This window comes from Vanderwaltozyma polyspora, genomic scaffold (genome assembly GCF_000150035.1).
Source record: "Vanderwaltozyma polyspora DSM 70294 KpolScaffold387 genomic scaffold, whole genome shotgun sequence".
In the NCBI taxonomy this organism is placed as follows: domain Eukaryota; kingdom Fungi; phylum Ascomycota; class Saccharomycetes; order Saccharomycetales; family Saccharomycetaceae; genus Vanderwaltozyma; species Vanderwaltozyma polyspora.
The window spans coordinates 1-17,124 of NW_001834582.1; the positions used below are offsets into that span (position 1 = coordinate 1).

The 17,124-nt window shown below is 31.7% G+C and overlaps 7 protein-coding genes across 7 annotated transcripts; 2 read left to right on the top strand and 5 right to left on the bottom strand.

Moving 5' to 3' along the window:
* Kpol_387p1 (DUF4149 domain-containing protein) lies at positions 1 to 339 on the top strand (the record flags this gene model as incomplete). The annotated part of the gene is made up of 1 exon (XM_001642783.1): positions 1 to 339. A coding segment is annotated over one exon (339 nt), but the record flags the coding sequence as incomplete, so codon positions are not given.
* Positions 340 to 817: 478 nt separating this feature from the next.
* On the bottom strand, positions 818 to 1,378 carry Kpol_387p2 (Tom20 family protein; the record flags this gene model as incomplete). Its single annotated transcript, XM_001642784.1, has 1 exon — positions 818 to 1,378. The coding sequence occupies one exon, from the start codon at positions 1,376 to 1,378 to the stop codon at positions 818 to 820; it is 561 nt and encodes a 186-aa protein (XP_001642834.1).
* A 587-nt stretch (positions 1,379 to 1,965) lies between these two features.
* Kpol_387p3 (PX domain-containing protein) lies at positions 1,966 to 5,154 on the bottom strand (the record flags this gene model as incomplete). Its single annotated transcript, XM_001642785.1, has 1 exon — positions 1,966 to 5,154. The coding sequence occupies one exon, from the start codon at positions 5,152 to 5,154 to the stop codon at positions 1,966 to 1,968; it is 3,189 nt and encodes a 1,062-aa protein (XP_001642835.1).
* A 715-nt stretch (positions 5,155 to 5,869) lies between these two features.
* Positions 5,870 to 6,862, bottom strand: RCI37 (Rci37p; the record flags this gene model as incomplete). Its single annotated transcript, XM_001642786.1, has 1 exon — positions 5,870 to 6,862. The coding sequence occupies one exon, from the start codon at positions 6,860 to 6,862 to the stop codon at positions 5,870 to 5,872; it is 993 nt and encodes a 330-aa protein (XP_001642836.1).
* A 931-nt stretch (positions 6,863 to 7,793) lies between these two features.
* Positions 7,794 to 9,116, bottom strand: URA1 (dihydroorotate dehydrogenase; the record flags this gene model as incomplete). The annotated part of the gene is made up of 1 exon (XM_001642787.1): positions 7,794 to 9,116. The coding sequence occupies one exon, from the start codon at positions 9,114 to 9,116 to the stop codon at positions 7,794 to 7,796; it is 1,323 nt and encodes a 440-aa protein (XP_001642837.1).
* A 2,552-nt stretch (positions 9,117 to 11,668) lies between these two features.
* On the bottom strand, positions 11,669 to 14,446 carry Kpol_387p6 (uncharacterized protein; the record flags this gene model as incomplete). The annotated part of the gene is made up of 1 exon (XM_001642788.1): positions 11,669 to 14,446. The coding sequence occupies one exon, from the start codon at positions 14,444 to 14,446 to the stop codon at positions 11,669 to 11,671; it is 2,778 nt and encodes a 925-aa protein (XP_001642838.1).
* A 788-nt stretch (positions 14,447 to 15,234) lies between these two features.
* Positions 15,235 to 16,893, top strand: UTP7 (Utp7p; the record flags this gene model as incomplete). The annotated part of the gene is made up of 1 exon (XM_001642789.1): positions 15,235 to 16,893. One exon carries the CDS (start codon positions 15,235 to 15,237, stop codon positions 16,891 to 16,893), a length of 1,659 nt encoding a protein of 552 aa, XP_001642839.1.
* Positions 16,894 to 17,124: the final 231 nt, after the last annotated feature.

Below are 17,124 nucleotides of genomic sequence, written 5' to 3' on the forward strand. Positions count from 1 at the left end.
AAACTATTCCCAAAATTTTTTGCTTTGCAAACTTTAACACCATTCCTACTAGCTGCAACCACCCCATTAGCTTTAACTTGTATTCCTAAAGCTGTACTTGGTGTCATTGCTACTACAGGCCTATTAAACTTAGGTTGTCTATTGCCTATTTTAAATAAAGATAGAGAACAAAGAATTGAAGTTGAAAAGAATGAAAATGATCAATCTTTCCAACAAAAGGAAACAGCTATCGTAAAGAAATTCGACAAGGTTCATTTAATTAGTATGGCTGTCAATTTAGCAAACATTGCAAGTTTAGGTTATTACGGTTACTTACTAATTAAGCATTATACAGTCTAAAATCTACCATTACAAGTAAAAGCAGTGTCACACATTTTTAATTAATGACACCAATATGAGAAAAAAAACAGGTTTGACATTTTTTGATTTGAAAATGCTACATATATACCTCTCTTATTTATTCCTTTCTATTTTATGACATGTTTTAGACCATTCAGTGCCTCAACTCTGACTGTCATGTGGTATAATTCTATTTTATGTAAAATGTAAAGTTTTCTAATAAAGTTTACGTTAATGAATATTTATTTATTACTTTTAAATACAGTTGTTTTTAACCAAATATAGACATTTGATTTAATCATTATTAAGTTAATTATTTACAAAAAACCAAAATATTATATTATGGGTATGCCATTATCGTTTACCCCAAATCTCGAATATTAACGTTTAATTACATAGCTTTGTTAGACTAGTATTAAGAACCTGAAATTTCCTTTGCCAAGAGTTTACCCCTTGAACAATAGATATTTTTCATCAATTAATTAACTGAAAAGTACTTTGGCAAATTTCCTGAAATTGTATTATTTATATTGGGATTGAACCTTGAGTTTGCTAGAAATGCCACCACATTTGTTGGTGGTTTAACTGCAATCATCATAACTAATTTTTCGTAAATTGCCTCTGGGACACTCCTTTGATACACTTCTAATAAATCAGCAGGATTAGGATATGCACTCAATGCTTTATAGAATTTTGCTGCTGACTCTAATTCTTTCCCTGATATTTTTGATAAGGTTTCAGCCAACTCTATATTAGTTGTAAAAACCGATTCCATAGCATCTGCATCATTGATTAATGGATCAGATACAAGTTCTTTAGTTAAGAAGTCACTAACCTCTTGTAACTTTTCTTGTTTCGTAGTTTCCTTCTCTAACTGCTGTCCTTTTAATCGATGTTGGTTCTTCTTCTTTATCCTTTTTCTAAATACAGGATCATTCCTTCTTTGATAATCAAAATATATGGCATAGCTTGTCACTGAAAGTAACACTACTGCACTAGATATTACTAGTATATTATTTGCTTTCAATGCTGGAAACATATATATTATATTCAAAATTTATTTTAACTTTGACCGTGTACTTTCAAATATAATCAGTTAACTTAGTTGAATGAACTTAACCCAAATTAACTTAAATCAAACTATTGCTCTCTTGGATGTTTTAATAGACCTCAAGGTTTAAAAACACTTTCTCAAATACATGTAATCCTTACCAAATTTAATGTGATTATCATTAAAAATCCAGAAATATCTGCAACCATTTCATGTCTACTTTTGATTGATTTATGTCAGATTATGTAATTTCAATTATATATGTTGCGTCATCTTAAAGGGTTGTTGTTGGATATTTCTCATTAGTCGATCGGATAGATGATATGCGATAAAACCTTCCATCGTAAATTATGCTCTAATTTTTTAATGACAGAATGGCTATCCTCATCTAATCAACCTAATATTTGAATTAAGTAGGTTCAAGACAAGTATTATCTATATAATTGAGTGATAAAATACTTAACCAATTACTTAACAATATCTTTAAAAAATATATTGTATATTTTTAAAAACTAAACAATTTTGTTGGAACTGAATTAATAATTCTCAACTTTAACTATATCATTATGCAACGATTATTTATATCCAACTTTATTCAAATAACATTTCAATGCCTTTTCAAATTCTTGATCTGCAAGGTTTTCAATTTCAGTTGTTTCAATACCTCTATTAAGGATTTCTTGATACTTTCTTTCTAATGACTCTTCCCCATCTTTGTGTAGATAATCATAGTCTTTTGTATCTAGATCTAGATCTAATAGTTCACCTTCATTAATACCAAACGAAATATTACTGTTTTCTAAGAATACAGAACTAATATGCTCCCAATTCTTATCAATTAAACTAGATTTTGTTTTGTTTTTTTCACTTTCATCAATTTTTAGTTGCAACAGCTGTTGATATAATTTACGTCCTGTAATTTTTTGATCAATAACATTATCAATTTCTTTGAGAACAAGTTCGCCATTGGTAGAACTTTCTTCTAACATCGTAGTAAAATTAATCCTTGTTGCATCTTCACCAAATTTACTATTTTGTAAGAAATCTATGATATCTAATACCCAAGTTACAAAACCTTCAAATATACCTTCTGAATCGTTATTGTAGACATCATGTACAAACTCCAAAAATGAGTTTTGATGGCTAGTAACTAAATTATTTATAGCTTCAACAACATTGAATTCTGTTGAAGCACCAAGTTGCCCATTAATAACATTATCCATCAACTTGATTAAATCATTCATAAACTTTTCAAAATTTTTTAGGGCAATATCAACTCTGGCTACCTTAAATATCTTTACCATAGGTTCATAGATCATTGTAAAAATGCTTTTCAGCAATTGAGTTAATTGTGGATCCTGCCATAATTTTCTCATTAACTTTTTGTCATTCTCTTTCAAGTATAATTGGAATAATTCCTTAAGTTGCGAAAAATATACACCTTTATTAAGTTGTGTATCATTGCTATCCTCACTCTCGTTATGGTTTTTCCAATTTAGATATGACTCCATAATTTCGTTTAATTCATTTGCTGATAATAATCGAGCTTCTGAACACTTTATTAAAATGACAAGTATCATCGGGAAGCCCGTCGATTCTGTTTCCTTATGTATTTCGTCCATTTTTAAAAATTTACCAGACTCATTTTCAAATACTGTACTCTTTAAACAACCAATAGCATTTCTAGATTGGGGCCAAGATCCAACTAATTTGGTTTCCAATGCTTTTATAACAGCATCTTGACTTTTTAGATCGTCTGTTAAAACAGAAGAAAACATTGTTTGTAATAGAGAGTTTCCTCCAAATGGTTGTGCCATAAACAACTCGATCATACCTTTCATAATAGCCATTGGATTAGTAAATCTCATAATTTGACTCATAACGGTATAGGGCATTAGTCTATGTAACCTTTTCACTTGGGTATAGAATTCATAACTATTATCGTTACCCAAGAATAATTGATAGATTGTAGATGATAGGTATATCTTACACCATTCAACAAAATCTCTTAGTAACGGAGATAATTCTTCAACTTTGGTTTTTTCCTTTATTTCTCTCATTAAATTAATTAAGAAACTCTTATCTTTCAAAAATGATTCCTTAAAAGTTGTCATAGAATCTTGAAGTTTAATAGATTTATCTAATGCGATTTTTTGGAAATTCAATTGATTCTCCAAATTATTAACATCGACCAATTCTCTATTTTTAATATCGTCCAAAACAAAACAATTGAATGTGCTTTCTTGGATCAAATTACTATGGAAGAAATTAGTGAAATAAGAACATTTAGAAATTTCTTCATCGAGAGAGAGACTCCTGATATATTGTCTTAGTGATGTTCTTAGTCTTTCTCTAGGTAGAACGCTATTTTTTGTATCCACAGTGTCATGGAATTCTTCAGAATCTCCTTCATCGTCTTCTTCATCTTCGACCAAATTTTCGTCATAATCATCTATATCTTCATTGTTACCAAAATGATAAGACATGCCATTACGCTTTGAACCTCCATTATCATTTGGTAGTGAATCATTGCCTAATTGAGATGATATACTTGGAATATCTTCATCATCTATTTGAAAGGTCGATATAATCTTCTCTTTTGGCGTCCTCAAACCTTCATCAATTACTGGATAAGTAGCGGTTGTTGTAATGCTAATTGACTTCTTATTCTTATGGGGTAGTTTTGGAATATCCTTACCAGGGTATTCAGCTTTTAAATCATGAGCTAGTTTTTTAAAATCGTCATACGTTTTTGCACAATAAATAGTGTTACTTCTACTTGGATTAGTTTCTGATTGGATTCTAGCTTTTATTATGAAATGATATTTATGCTTCGGTTTTACTACTGATTTTTTGTTTTCAGACATTGATAGTTTTGAAAACAAGGCTGTTGGAGCAGATGCTATACCAAGTGCTGATTTCATCCATGATGACTTATGTTTTGAAGTAGTCTCTGAATCATTATCTCCGATCGTCTTGTCATCATCTGAATTATTATCATAAGCCTTATGGCGAGGACTTAAATTTGAGATCAGTTTTAAATAATTTTGCGGAAGATGTGTTTTTTCCACTACTGATATTACATTTAAATCCCAATTATTAATATAAACAGGTTCATTTGTAACCAAATCTCTCAACTTTTGTTTTGTAGGGATTGCGAATTCTTCAATTTTAGATCTTTCTCTTGCACCTTCATCTTGGAATTTAAATTTGTCTTCAGTATAATATTGCACTTCTAACCCACTACCAATACCAGAATTAAATAATAATAAGATGACTTTACTTAATTTTCTTGCGATTTTTCTTCTTTTAGTAGCTTCATCTCTATCAAAACTATCACTAAACTCCATAGACATAAAATGTTCGAAGAATACTTGAACTTTACGTTGCCAAAAAGATGGATCATTGGCCAAATCCCTTGATAATAATGGGAAACTCATTACAAATTTATGTAATACAAAACTCATCATAGGGAAATCGGTATCATTAAAATCTACTCTAACAATTTCAGTTGGTGTTTTATTATTGTTATTACTATCCATTAATCCAGATATTTTTGAAGTTGGTGATTTGATTACCCTTTTAATAACTTTTGAAGTAGGTGATTTTGGATCAGAAGATAATGGATCATTTGAAGTAAAAGGGTACCCAAATCTTCGTAAAGCATACTTATCATTAAGATCAGAAAACTCCTTCCATAACTGATGTTTCAGAAGCTCTCTTTTAAGATAATGCTCTTCAGTGGGAGTCAAAATTACAGTCATAATTCCCTTCTTCTTAAAACCAAATCAAATAGAATCTTCAATATATATATATACGTGTATATCTGTTTCGAACCTAACCCTTATAGAAATCAAACCAAATAAAAACCAAAATTACAAATACAATCTCCTGAACCAAATTAATCGATAATATGATTAAAAAAATAGCAATTCAAAGTTCTTAATGTCTTCCTTTCCTTATTATATATATGTAATATGTGGTTAAAACTTTTAAATAAGTGTTCGAATCTTAAAATTTCCTTGGCGTAATTTTTATACCATCGATTTTTTATATTCGGAGATTACAATAAGGAAAATAAGGCAGGGTTTGATGTAAGGTATAAAAGATGACAGTATGGCTGAACTTTGATTTAAAACAGCCTTCTAAGGTACATGTTTATATGTATTCGATGAATTATATTGCTGATAATAATGTTAATTTGGTCATATGGCATTTTAAAATGAATAATTTTGTGATAGATTACTGTATTGGTTGCAATATGTAAATAACATAAGTTAGATAGTTGGACATCTTCTTGAATAAGTCTAAAAAATAGAATGCTATCGAAGAAATATGTACATATAGGTATGTCTTGGTTATCTTAAAAATTTAATTAATTGCTAGGAATATAGTTACTTAAAAATGAATGTTTTTTTGTTTAGTTGGTTTGTATTGATGTTACTAGACAGGGCTATATTGAAAAAAAAAAATGGCATTTCATTCTTTTGAATTTCTCTCAGCCTCAAGAATACTGTCAAAATCTTGTTGACTTACTTTATCAACATTAAATATAGCTAACCCATCATCCTCTTTGTTTGACTCTACCTCCCTTGGGTTTGATTGATTAGCTCTAACTTTCGCCCACGATGAGCCATTCAAGGTTTCAGTTGATCTGACGTTGTCCCATGATGAACCTGTTGAAGGTGAAGATGAAGATTGTTCTAGTGATGTAGATGTGAGGACTTTACCCACATCGTTGCCATTGGATTCAATTACGCTTTGATTTCTGGCTGCCTTCTCTTGCGAGCTTGTGTATAAGTCCATTGGGTCTCTTTGATTTAAAAATGATTGTCTTTGGAGAGGCTTCCCTGATCTCTTCATCTCTTCCAACTTCTCCTTTGGATTAGGGAAACGCCTCTTTGGGTCCGTATGTGTCATATAAAAATAAGCTGCCCACATAGTTGGCTTGCTATTTTTCAACAAAGTCAACATATCATACTGTCTTTGTCTTGGAGACTTTTGCATTTGAATCTGACCTTCACCAGATGGGGCAACGTTATCTTGTGTAAAGCTCGATAGCTCACTATCACCGTATTTATTTGAGTTTGCAAATAGACCATCTGGATCTAATCGATTAACATTTCTATTATAGGCATAGTTTCCTGCCAAAGGTGTACTAATAAACAATGCCAATAAACCAATCATAAAATTACGCGGTACTTTAACTCCTTTTATTGAATTTGTATGATAATACTTATAGGCAAAAGGAGCCCCAAACACAGCACCAAAACCTAACCAACCCCCCCATAATTCTGCTCTACTTATATTTTGATAAATTTTGAATAACTCTAACCTATCACTTGAATCCAGCACATTATCCCTTTCATAAAATTTAACTGCAGAATTGTAAATATCATTGAACCAAGGTGATTCAATCACCTTGTCTAAATCTTTAGATTGATCATTACCTAAATTCTTTGAATCAGACATTATGCTTTCCTTATTACCGATGAGGAGACTAAAATTACTTTCCTTATATATTCAATATGTATATTAGTCGAACTATCAAATATCAAATAAAAAACACACAACAGTCGTAAAATCAAATCAACCAGTTCCAAACTAGTATACATATCAGGTCAATGTATTATAATCATCCTTCATCATCACCTTATATATATATATATATATAAATAATTCCCAGAGCTATTAAAGGTTGCTAAACAGCCTTTTTTTTTTGGAATTTGATATTGAGAGGTTTAATGCTACCAGGAAACCAATCCATTTTCAGTATATTTACGTGAGTTCCTTAAAATTCTTCATGGGTTGTGCGGTTGTTTCTGTGAAAAATTAATTAAAATGTCATTACCATCCCAAACCAAACCAAACTAAACCTTTAAATTTGATTCGAGAGCATATTTTAGGTTACAACGAGAATGGAAAACAGGATAGGATGACCTAATCTCTATTTGAAGCTGATGACACACTTCCTAAGTATTGAGTTGGAATTCTGATGTTTTTATTGGGAATTGACGTAATATAATTTGGTGGGTAAAGTAGTTATGTTAAGTGAAGAATGTCTTAATGATAAATATAAATTGTAAAAGACAATATATATTTGTTAAGTTATAAGAGGTCCAGAAAACAAATAAAAGTGAATTGGCGAATAATGGGTTGGTTTTACAATATGAATGCTTTAATAATTTATTATATTTTATAAAGTAGTGAAATGTGATGTAAATGTTTGATACGAATTTTTATATATATAATTTTAATCTTAAATTTAATGAAACTACTTATTAAAGTTGGTGTTATTTAATTGATTTCATTTTAACTTTTGTTATTTTTATTGATTTTAATGTATCATCAATCTGGAATATGTTTTCAAAATGGATTATGGGTTTATTTGAGCCAAGTCAAATTATTTGTTATCTTCACCGATAATTTCCATCCAAGTTTTACCTTCTTTCTTCAATTCATCGGCGATTTCGTCTTTGATTCTTGCAACAATAGTTGGACCAGAGTAACCGTAAGAGGTGTAAATTTGAACAAAAGTAGCACCGGCTTTAGCAAATTCAATTGCATCTTTACCGGTGTAAATACCACCACAGCCGACTAGAACTAAGTCAGAATCCTTGGAATACTTGGCAACAGTTTTCAAGGCTCTGAGAGCAAATGGCTTTAATGGTCTACCAGATAAACCACCAGTTTGATTTACTAATGTCTTATCCTTTGTCTTTAAACTGTCTGGTCTTTGAATTGTGGTGTTAGAAACGATGATACCGTCAATTTTAGAGGCTTTAGCGGATTCAACAATTGATTGGAATTCAGGTTCAGTTAAATCTGGAGCAATCTTAACTAAAATTGGTGGTCTGTGAGTCTTTTCACCTAAGGCGTCACCTCTGTTAACTAAAGAATCTCTCTTGGCAACAACTTGAGTCAATAGATTGGTTAATTTAGATTCTTCTTGTAAATCACGTAAACCTGGGGTGTTAGGAGAAGAGACATTAATAACCAAGACATCAGCTAAAGATTGGAATTTTTCAACACCTTTAATATAATCTTGAACTTCGTCACCGGTCTTATTTTTACCAATGTTAACAGCCAACATTTTATTCTTGTACAAAGATAGGGTTTCAAAATGTTTATCATTAAAGTAAGAGTTCAAGTGACTTTTGATACGTTTGGTCAAGTTCTTAGCGACAGCTTCATGACCTTCGGAATTGAAACCAAATCTGTTAATAACTGCATCATCATCAGGCAATCTGAACATTCTTTGTCTTGGGTTACCTGGTTGTGGCAATGGAGTAACAGTACCAACTTCTAAATAGGAGAAACCAGCTGGCATGATACCATCGATGGCAACTGCATTTTTATCTAAACCAGCAGCACAACCCAATGGGTTAGTCAAAGTTTTACCAAATACGTTAACATGTAAGGATTCAGGATCTTTATCAAAGAATAATTTTGGAGCCAAACCCCATTTCAAACAGAACATACCAATGGTGTGACCGTTTTCTGGATCTGGAGTGATGAATCTAATAACTGGACAAATGACGTATTCATGGATTGCTGATCTGGAGTTCATAACATATAAGTAACCAGCACTTGCACCTACTAAACCCAATGCTAAGTAGAAAGGTTTAATAGAGATGAAGCTTGACTTCAAAACTGTGCGTTGAGCAGCATTTTTAGAGGAGAAAGCTCTTCTTGATAGGATGTTTAAACTGTTTCTTGCAAACATCTTTATTCAATTGAGTACTTTTATTTGTTATGGTAAGCAAAAAATATGTTAAAAAATAGCAGCTAATGAATTAATAGAAAGTTTTAATTAAAGCTGAGAGAGAAATATTCTATTCAATTTCTTCACTTTTGTAACAAAATTGCAAAAAAAAAAGATATCAGTCACTTTAGAGAGACAAATGACTCGAAGAGTGATCAAATAGAAGTAATAGAAAACACAATTATATCTATAAAGATGATAATTAGTGATGAGACAATGATATATATGCACACACACACCAACTAAAGATCAAACAATTATATTTTCTTTCTCTAGAAAATTTTGCAAACTAAACTTTTGTAGTTGGGTCTGTTGTTCTATTTAGCTATTTAAACAAGAAATTTAGTAGTAAAACATAATGGTATAAAATGGGGATAGAATGCAGATGTAGAAAACGAAGAGAATATACAACTTTCTGACCTATGTAATAAGTTAATAACGAATCTACTTGGTAAAAAACACAATTTCAGAAACTATACATCTGGCATCTATTTATATAAGACATGATTTGAAGAAATCATCATTCATTGCGGTTAGTTACATAAGAGAGGGAAAAAAAAGTAAAAAGAAACAAAAGTACTTGATTTAATCGTTAGAATTAATCTGATCTCATTGACATAAAAAAAACATAGCAAATGAAACTGGAAGATATCACTTAGCATTGATTGCTATACTATATAGAACAGGACGAAACCAATTGAGTTATCTAAACGAGGGCATCGCAACATGATTTTAAATTAATTAGCTAATTAATTAATTCATTAAGAAAAATATTAAGAAGAAAGAGTAGGATTCAGTATACTACATTGATATCAATCAAAAGCCATAGATTGGAAGTTGTCTGTCTGTTTAACGCTGAACGCTGAAAACAATATTCTGAAAGTATAGTCAAGTTGAGTATATTCATGATATAATTAAAGTTCGAAGCAAAAGAGCCATCCATACTTGATACAGTCGAATTTATAATAGTAATAGAAAGAAGTTAGCGAACAAGACAACCGGACGTACAGAGAGATAGTCATTTTTATGGTTTTATGATTTTAACAAGTTTCAATTTGAGTTCGAGTTCGATTTCGAGTTCGAATTGGAATTGGAATATTTCATCTCTAGAAGAAAAAAATAGTCTAAGTGAGAATAAGTTGGGTAGGAGGAAGATGGAAAGAGTGATATCTTTTCTTTTCCGTTTGTTTTAGTTAGGTGGTTGGTTAAAAAATTTTGTGGCAGCTAATATCTTTTTTGTAATTTTTGTAATTTTTGTAATTTGTGTAATTTCCTGCAAAGACAACCATGGACCCATTTTAACTACCGCTTTGAAGAAGACAATAGCGTACGCTATGCAGTTGATAGCAAACCGAAAATACGAGTCAGATTTGTCTCTGCGGGAAAAACACACACAAAAGAGCTGTCCCGTCCGCTATTGTGTGTCTGGAAGAAGGTGTTTGTTTGTTTCTTTTTTGTGAGTGATAAAAAGAAAGAGAAAAGAATTTTGATCAATCCATCAGTCAATCAATCACAGTCTGAAAAGAAAACTTGTCGTTGTTGGTCTTGTTTTATTTTTTGCCGCTGAGACCATTTTGTCTTTTTTTGTCATTATTCTCTCGCATGACAGGAGAAACAAACCCATTGCATATATTTTTCTCTGACAGCTGCTGGTTTCCACTGAATTTGGTAAAGCTACGTACCAAGTGAGAGGATATGCACGTATGTATGTATGTATGTTTCCATCAGTGTCTTGAAATCAAAGTAGAAGAACAAAGCTATTGGGATCACAACACCAGCTTGCTTTATCAGAGAGAATGTTTGAAGATTATGTACGTTCGACCGACAAAAGTTATTAAACGACAGATATACGAAAATGGATACGATATTGCGTATTTTTCAGATCTTTCTAAATCATCGTTATCCTACCCATCCCAAATGATCAATGTTAGTCGTCGTAAACCTTATTCATTTCTTTTTTTCATATTTTATACTATGCCTCAGTCTTTACAATTAAAGGATATCTTACTTCCTGTAGTCGTCGTATTTTCATTATATCTCTATAACTCTAATGAATTGACAAGATCTCTCTCTCTCTCTCTCTCTCTCTTTGTGTGTTCGCATGCGTTTATATTTCTAGATAATATACGTAACCACTTACTCAAAACCGATGATATTCTTGTGTCTTTTCCAGTTTGCCTTTACCCAAACTGTATTTTATCTTATATCAATTTGTTTCATATCATCAACCCCCCTCCCCATTAGAATGTATATATAATACATTTTCAATAATATTTATCCGAATACTTGAAACTAGACATGGCAGGGGATTAAATGCCCAGAAAGTTGACGAATTCGGCAAAAAATCGATTTTTCCTAATCAGGAAGGTGAAATTTTTCAAGAAGGTGCCGGGTAACATTTTGATGAGACCACTGATGAGGGTACCGAATTAGGTTTTCTTAGGGCTTAGCATTAATGTTCTGGACGACAGCATCTAGTTAGATTTAGATTTATATAGTCTTGGTTAGTTTAACTATTTACTGGACCTATTTAAAGTAATGCAAACTTCATCCAACGGTGTAGTTTCAAAGTCTTTGTATATGTCCAAATTTAGCTTTGAATTTTCTATAAAGTTTAAATTTACTAGGGAAAACATTGTGTCATCGTTTAGTCTATGTCTTTTGTCATTATATGTCATCTTGAATTTGGAAAATGATCTCTCACTATTAACTGACGTCACAGTAAAAGACATTAGATAATCCATTACCACAGGTATATATATGTGATTCCCTAGTTCATTTCCGTTCCTGCTTGTTTCAACTCGATAAGTTTCCTGCAATTCCAAGTAAGTCATTAGCTTAATTATATAAATTTCACATTTAGATAACTTTCTAGACTTCATGGCTCCTTTTTTCCCAATGATCTTTTTGTAATGATAACTATCTTCCACCTTTTCAACTTCAACTTTCTTCCGTCTACACACGCTTTTTAAAACCTCAAAATACCTCTTATTAACAAAATTTAAATATCCACTTAATTCCTCTTGTATTTTACCTTTTATGTATTTTCGATGCCACGCAGATATCTCTTCCTTTGATTTTACATATGGTCCATCTTTCAACATAAACTCATACTTAGGAATTTCTTCTGGAGACGCAGATTCCTCAAAATCAAACATGCCTAATTGAATTGCAATTTCAGTGAATTCATTAATTGGATTTAACTCTTCATTGTAATGGCTGCTATAATAATGGAAGACATCATCTTCAAATGGACAAAATAATGAACACGCATATATCAGAGGAAAGTTATATTTTGCTTGTTTTAGGTATTTGTCCACCAAAGAGATTGCTGGTGAGAAATCGGATATTGTGTCTCCCATTTCCTTAAGTTTAGCATTCGATTCTTTTATAGTTTTCCTTAGAAAAACCAGTATCCGAATGTAAACAGGTGACAGACTTTTGTTCGATGACATAAACTTAGTTAAACTATCAAAAGGCGACAATATATCGAGTAACAATTCAGCCATTTCAAAATCTTTCCTGTTCAATTCATTTTGAATTGGTTTCCCTTGATTTCTGCAAAATTCAAAAAATGCAGAGATATCTTCATAATGGTTAACAAATGTTTTCAGCATTTCGTATTTTATATTCCATCTTATAGAAATGAAAGACGGAATCCGTTTTTTTACATATTTTTCATATATCGACATTTTTTCCTCTGATTTCCTTAACTCAACATTAAAATTATTTAGCCTTTCAATAACGAGTGGTGGTTTACCTTCAAAAGGGTTAGATACCAGCTCAGATATATCTATTCTAGAACAATTTTTCAAATCACTATCCCCAGAATTGTCACCTCTGAAGTCATTATCCGCACTAGAATCATCTTCTTCATCGGGGTCTTCTTCTTTACTGGAGTCTTCTTCTTCACTGGAACTATCTTCTTCACTGGAACTATCTTCTTCACTGGAAATATATTCTTCACTGGAACCGAATTCTACAACAGAATCATATCCTTCACTAAAATTATCATCAGAAGTAGGATCATATTCTTTATTAACTTCTCTCTCTGGTGATATACACTTTATGAATAGCTCGGAAACAAGATTGATTATATGGCATAAACACCCAATATGTCCCGCATAAATTGGATACTTAGGATTCCCAATTAGAGCAGTGGTACAATGTAATATCGAAGAAGCATTATCTGTGCAAGTATTAGTCCATAATCTATTCGCTTTGTATTTTTTACATGTAGAGAGTAGTATTATTTTGTGATTTTCCTTTGTTTTTGATTCAATCTTATCATACATTGCCAAAAAAGTTCCTTTGTTGTAATGTCCAGTAGTAAAATTGAGAATTACTACATTATACGAGAGTTTTGTATTGGACTTCCAATCATCTGTCTCCATGCTAACATATGGAGGTTTTGAGTACTTCAAATCTGAAAATCTTTTTAAGATGACACTTTTTAAATTTGTAGAATCCAGAGGATAATTTAATATTGTTTTAGACTTAAAATTATGGTCCTCACTAAGTTTCAATTGAAAAAAATGTACAACTCTTTTTGAAATCATCTTCACAAAAGCTGAAGCCTTTCTTCTGTGATGTTTACGTGAAAAGCCTTGGTTAAATTTACTATGTGTCTTACGGAAAACCTTATTATCCCAGATTGAAAAAGAAATTCCCAGGTGGGCAAAAGTTAGAGCATAATCTTCAAATTGTGTTCTTTTTTTATTGTTAGTTTCTTTAACCGTTCTAATCATATCTACAACGTTAGGAGTGGCCTTCTTTTTAGCGAGAAGTTTTCTAACTGGGGCGTGATTTGGATTTAAACAATCCATAATATTTTCTAAAAAGTATTCCTTAGGATGTTCATCCTTGATGTGATCTTCGCAACGTTCAGCACCTCTTCGACTTAAAATGTCTTTATTGCATACTTCTTCATCACTCCAAGATTGACAATTTCGGATAAGCTCGTTATCAGATTGAATTGTATACATTCTCTTATACTTATTAGCATTTTTCCTGGAAGACGTTATCATTCTCAAAGATTCAACATCAGTATCTTTATTATATTTCAGAGTTAATTTTGAATTATTGGTTACGTTATTCTTTACAGAATTATCAATGCTATTACTAATATTCAAATTATTGATGAATAAATTCCGTTTTGGAGAAGATGTTGTTTTCTGCCTTTTATTTATTTTCGATTCACCATCAACATCGGTTTCAATTGAATTTCTAATTATATTCTCGATCTCAGTACCAATATCAATTATATTTCCAGTTGTTTCTCCATTTGGCATGACAGTTCAGATATTACAATTGTTGTCTATTTTGCTTTGCTATAGTCTGTTTATATGTGTGTGTATCCCAACGTTCATTTATTAAGATTCATCTTAAACAGTTTAGAAGTCATCGCAACTTATTTGATCTTGATGTATCAAGCAGGTTAAAAACGGGAAATACATATATCTACAAACTCTCACCTCGTACATTATTATACTTAGGGCTTCGAAAATCACATGAATAGCATGTGACCTAGAGTGAATTGGCATCCAAAAAATGCCCGCGGGTTGGTGGGGGTTTTTCTCTCTACTGGGATTTAATATGTGGGTATTTTTGTAGAGGCAATCCCCTGCCATCCCAGGTTGGATATTACAACATATGAATTCCCTATCTTCATAGTATTTTAGACAATAGCAATCATCCACATTCACTTCAGTTTACTTCATTTCTTGTAGTATTTTTTATTTTATTCTATTCTTAATATTGTATAGCTGCCACTCAACCCAAGGTAATCAATACATACAATTAATGGCCCTCTCTTACAGAAACAAAATTAAACAACCATTATTAGATCACGTGATTTTCTTGATATTTTTCACCTTTTGGAAAATTTTCGATGAGATGAGATGAGATGAGATGAGCTGAAATATTGTATTCAATACAGTTGACTAGTAAATGAAATTAAACTTGATAATATAAGTTACATGATATTTAAGTTGCTTTCTTTTTTGTTACTATTAGAGTATAGCAACCACATCAGTGTATCTCTAGCTTCATATATTATAAATATTATATATAATCAAAGATGGCTGGAGCTAATTCCAAAGGAAAGAAAAACTTTAAGGTAAGGGAAAACCAAACTAATTATGAAAGGTCTGGTAATTATATCTCAAAAGATAACCGTAGAACAAAAGATAAAAAATTACGTGCGGGGTTGAAAAGAATCGATGATCAATACAAAGAATCAGTCTCATCGGCTGCCGCTACAGAATATTTATTACCTGAATCTTCTGGTTATTTAGAGGCAGAAGATGAAATGGAAAAGACTTTTAAAGTCAACCAATCTGAAATTAAATCAAGTGTCGACGTAACTACCGCTAACAAAGCTCTAGATCTATCGTTGAAAGAATTCGGTCCTTATTCCATAGATTACTCAAAAAATGGTACACATTTATTAATCTCTGGTCGTAAAGGTCATATCGCATCAATGGATTGGAGAAAAGGTGAACTACGTGCTGAATTAAATTTAAATGAATCTTGTTATGGTGCAACTTATTTACAAAATGAACAATTCTTCGCTGTCGCCCAAAAGAAATATACTTTTATCTACGATCATGAAGGTGTAGAATTACACCGTTTGAAACAACACATAGAAGCAAGACATTTAGAATATTTGCCATATCATTATTTATTGGCCACTGCTGGTGAAACTGGTTGGTTGAAATACCAAGATGTTTCTACTGGTCAGTTGGTTTCAGAATTAAGAACTAAACTTGGACCAACTACCTCAATGGCCCAGAATCCATGGAATGCAGTAATGCATTTAGGTCATAGCAATGGTACCGTCACTTTATGGTCTCCTTCAATGCCACAACCTTTGGTTAAATTACTGTCTGCAAGAGGTCCAATCACAAGTATAGCTATCCACAGAGGTGGTAATTATATGGTTACAACAAGTAGAGATAAATCAATGAAAATTTGGGATATAAGAAATTTCAAAGAATTACATACAGTAGAAAATTTGCCAACTCCAGCAAGTAATGTCTCCATTTCTGACACCGGTTTAATTGCGGTAGCTCGTGGTCCTCATGTCACTCTATGGAAGGACGCTTTAAAGACAAGTAAATATGCAAAACCTTGTTTCGGTTCTATGGGTGGTAATCCACACAGAAACACTCCATACATGTCACACTTATTTCCTGGTAACAAAGTTGAAAACCTGAAATTTGTACCATTCGAAGATCTATTAGGAGTTGGCCACCAAAGTGGGATAACTAATTTAATTATCCCAGGTTCTGGTGAAGCTAACTATGATGCATTAGAAGCAAACCCATACGAAACCAGCAAACAAAGACAAGAACAAGAAGTAAGAGGCTTGTTAACAAAATTACCAGCAGACTCTATCACTTTAGATCCAAATGTTATTGGTACAGTGGACAAACGCTCATCTTCTGTTAGATTGAACTCCAAAGATTTAGCAATTTTAACAGAACAAGAAGCAAATAAATCAAAGACTAACTCAGATATACCTAAGGCAAAACCAGATGTTAAAAGTAAGAACTCTGGCTTACGTGGTTTCTTGAGGAAGAAAACTGCAAATATTATAGACGATAGAAAATTAAGAGTAGAGAAATTATTAGAGAAAGAAAAGAACTTACGTAAAAGAAGTACCCAAGTTAAGAATGGTGAGATATCCGAGGATCATAAAGATTTGGTGGAGCAAGCATTAAATAGATTTAGTTAATTCTTACATATAGGTCATGTATTTTATATGATTTAAAATTCAATTTGGCATTTGTTAAAAAGGAAATTAGAAATAGAATAGCACTTAATATAAAAATTGAGAAATATATTAAAAACATTACAAGAAAAAAACATGCACTGTACTCGTCATTAGATATCGAAGTTTGTTTATTATTTTTTATATGTCTTACACATTTTATATATAAGTGTGATGATTTATGGAAAATGCAAT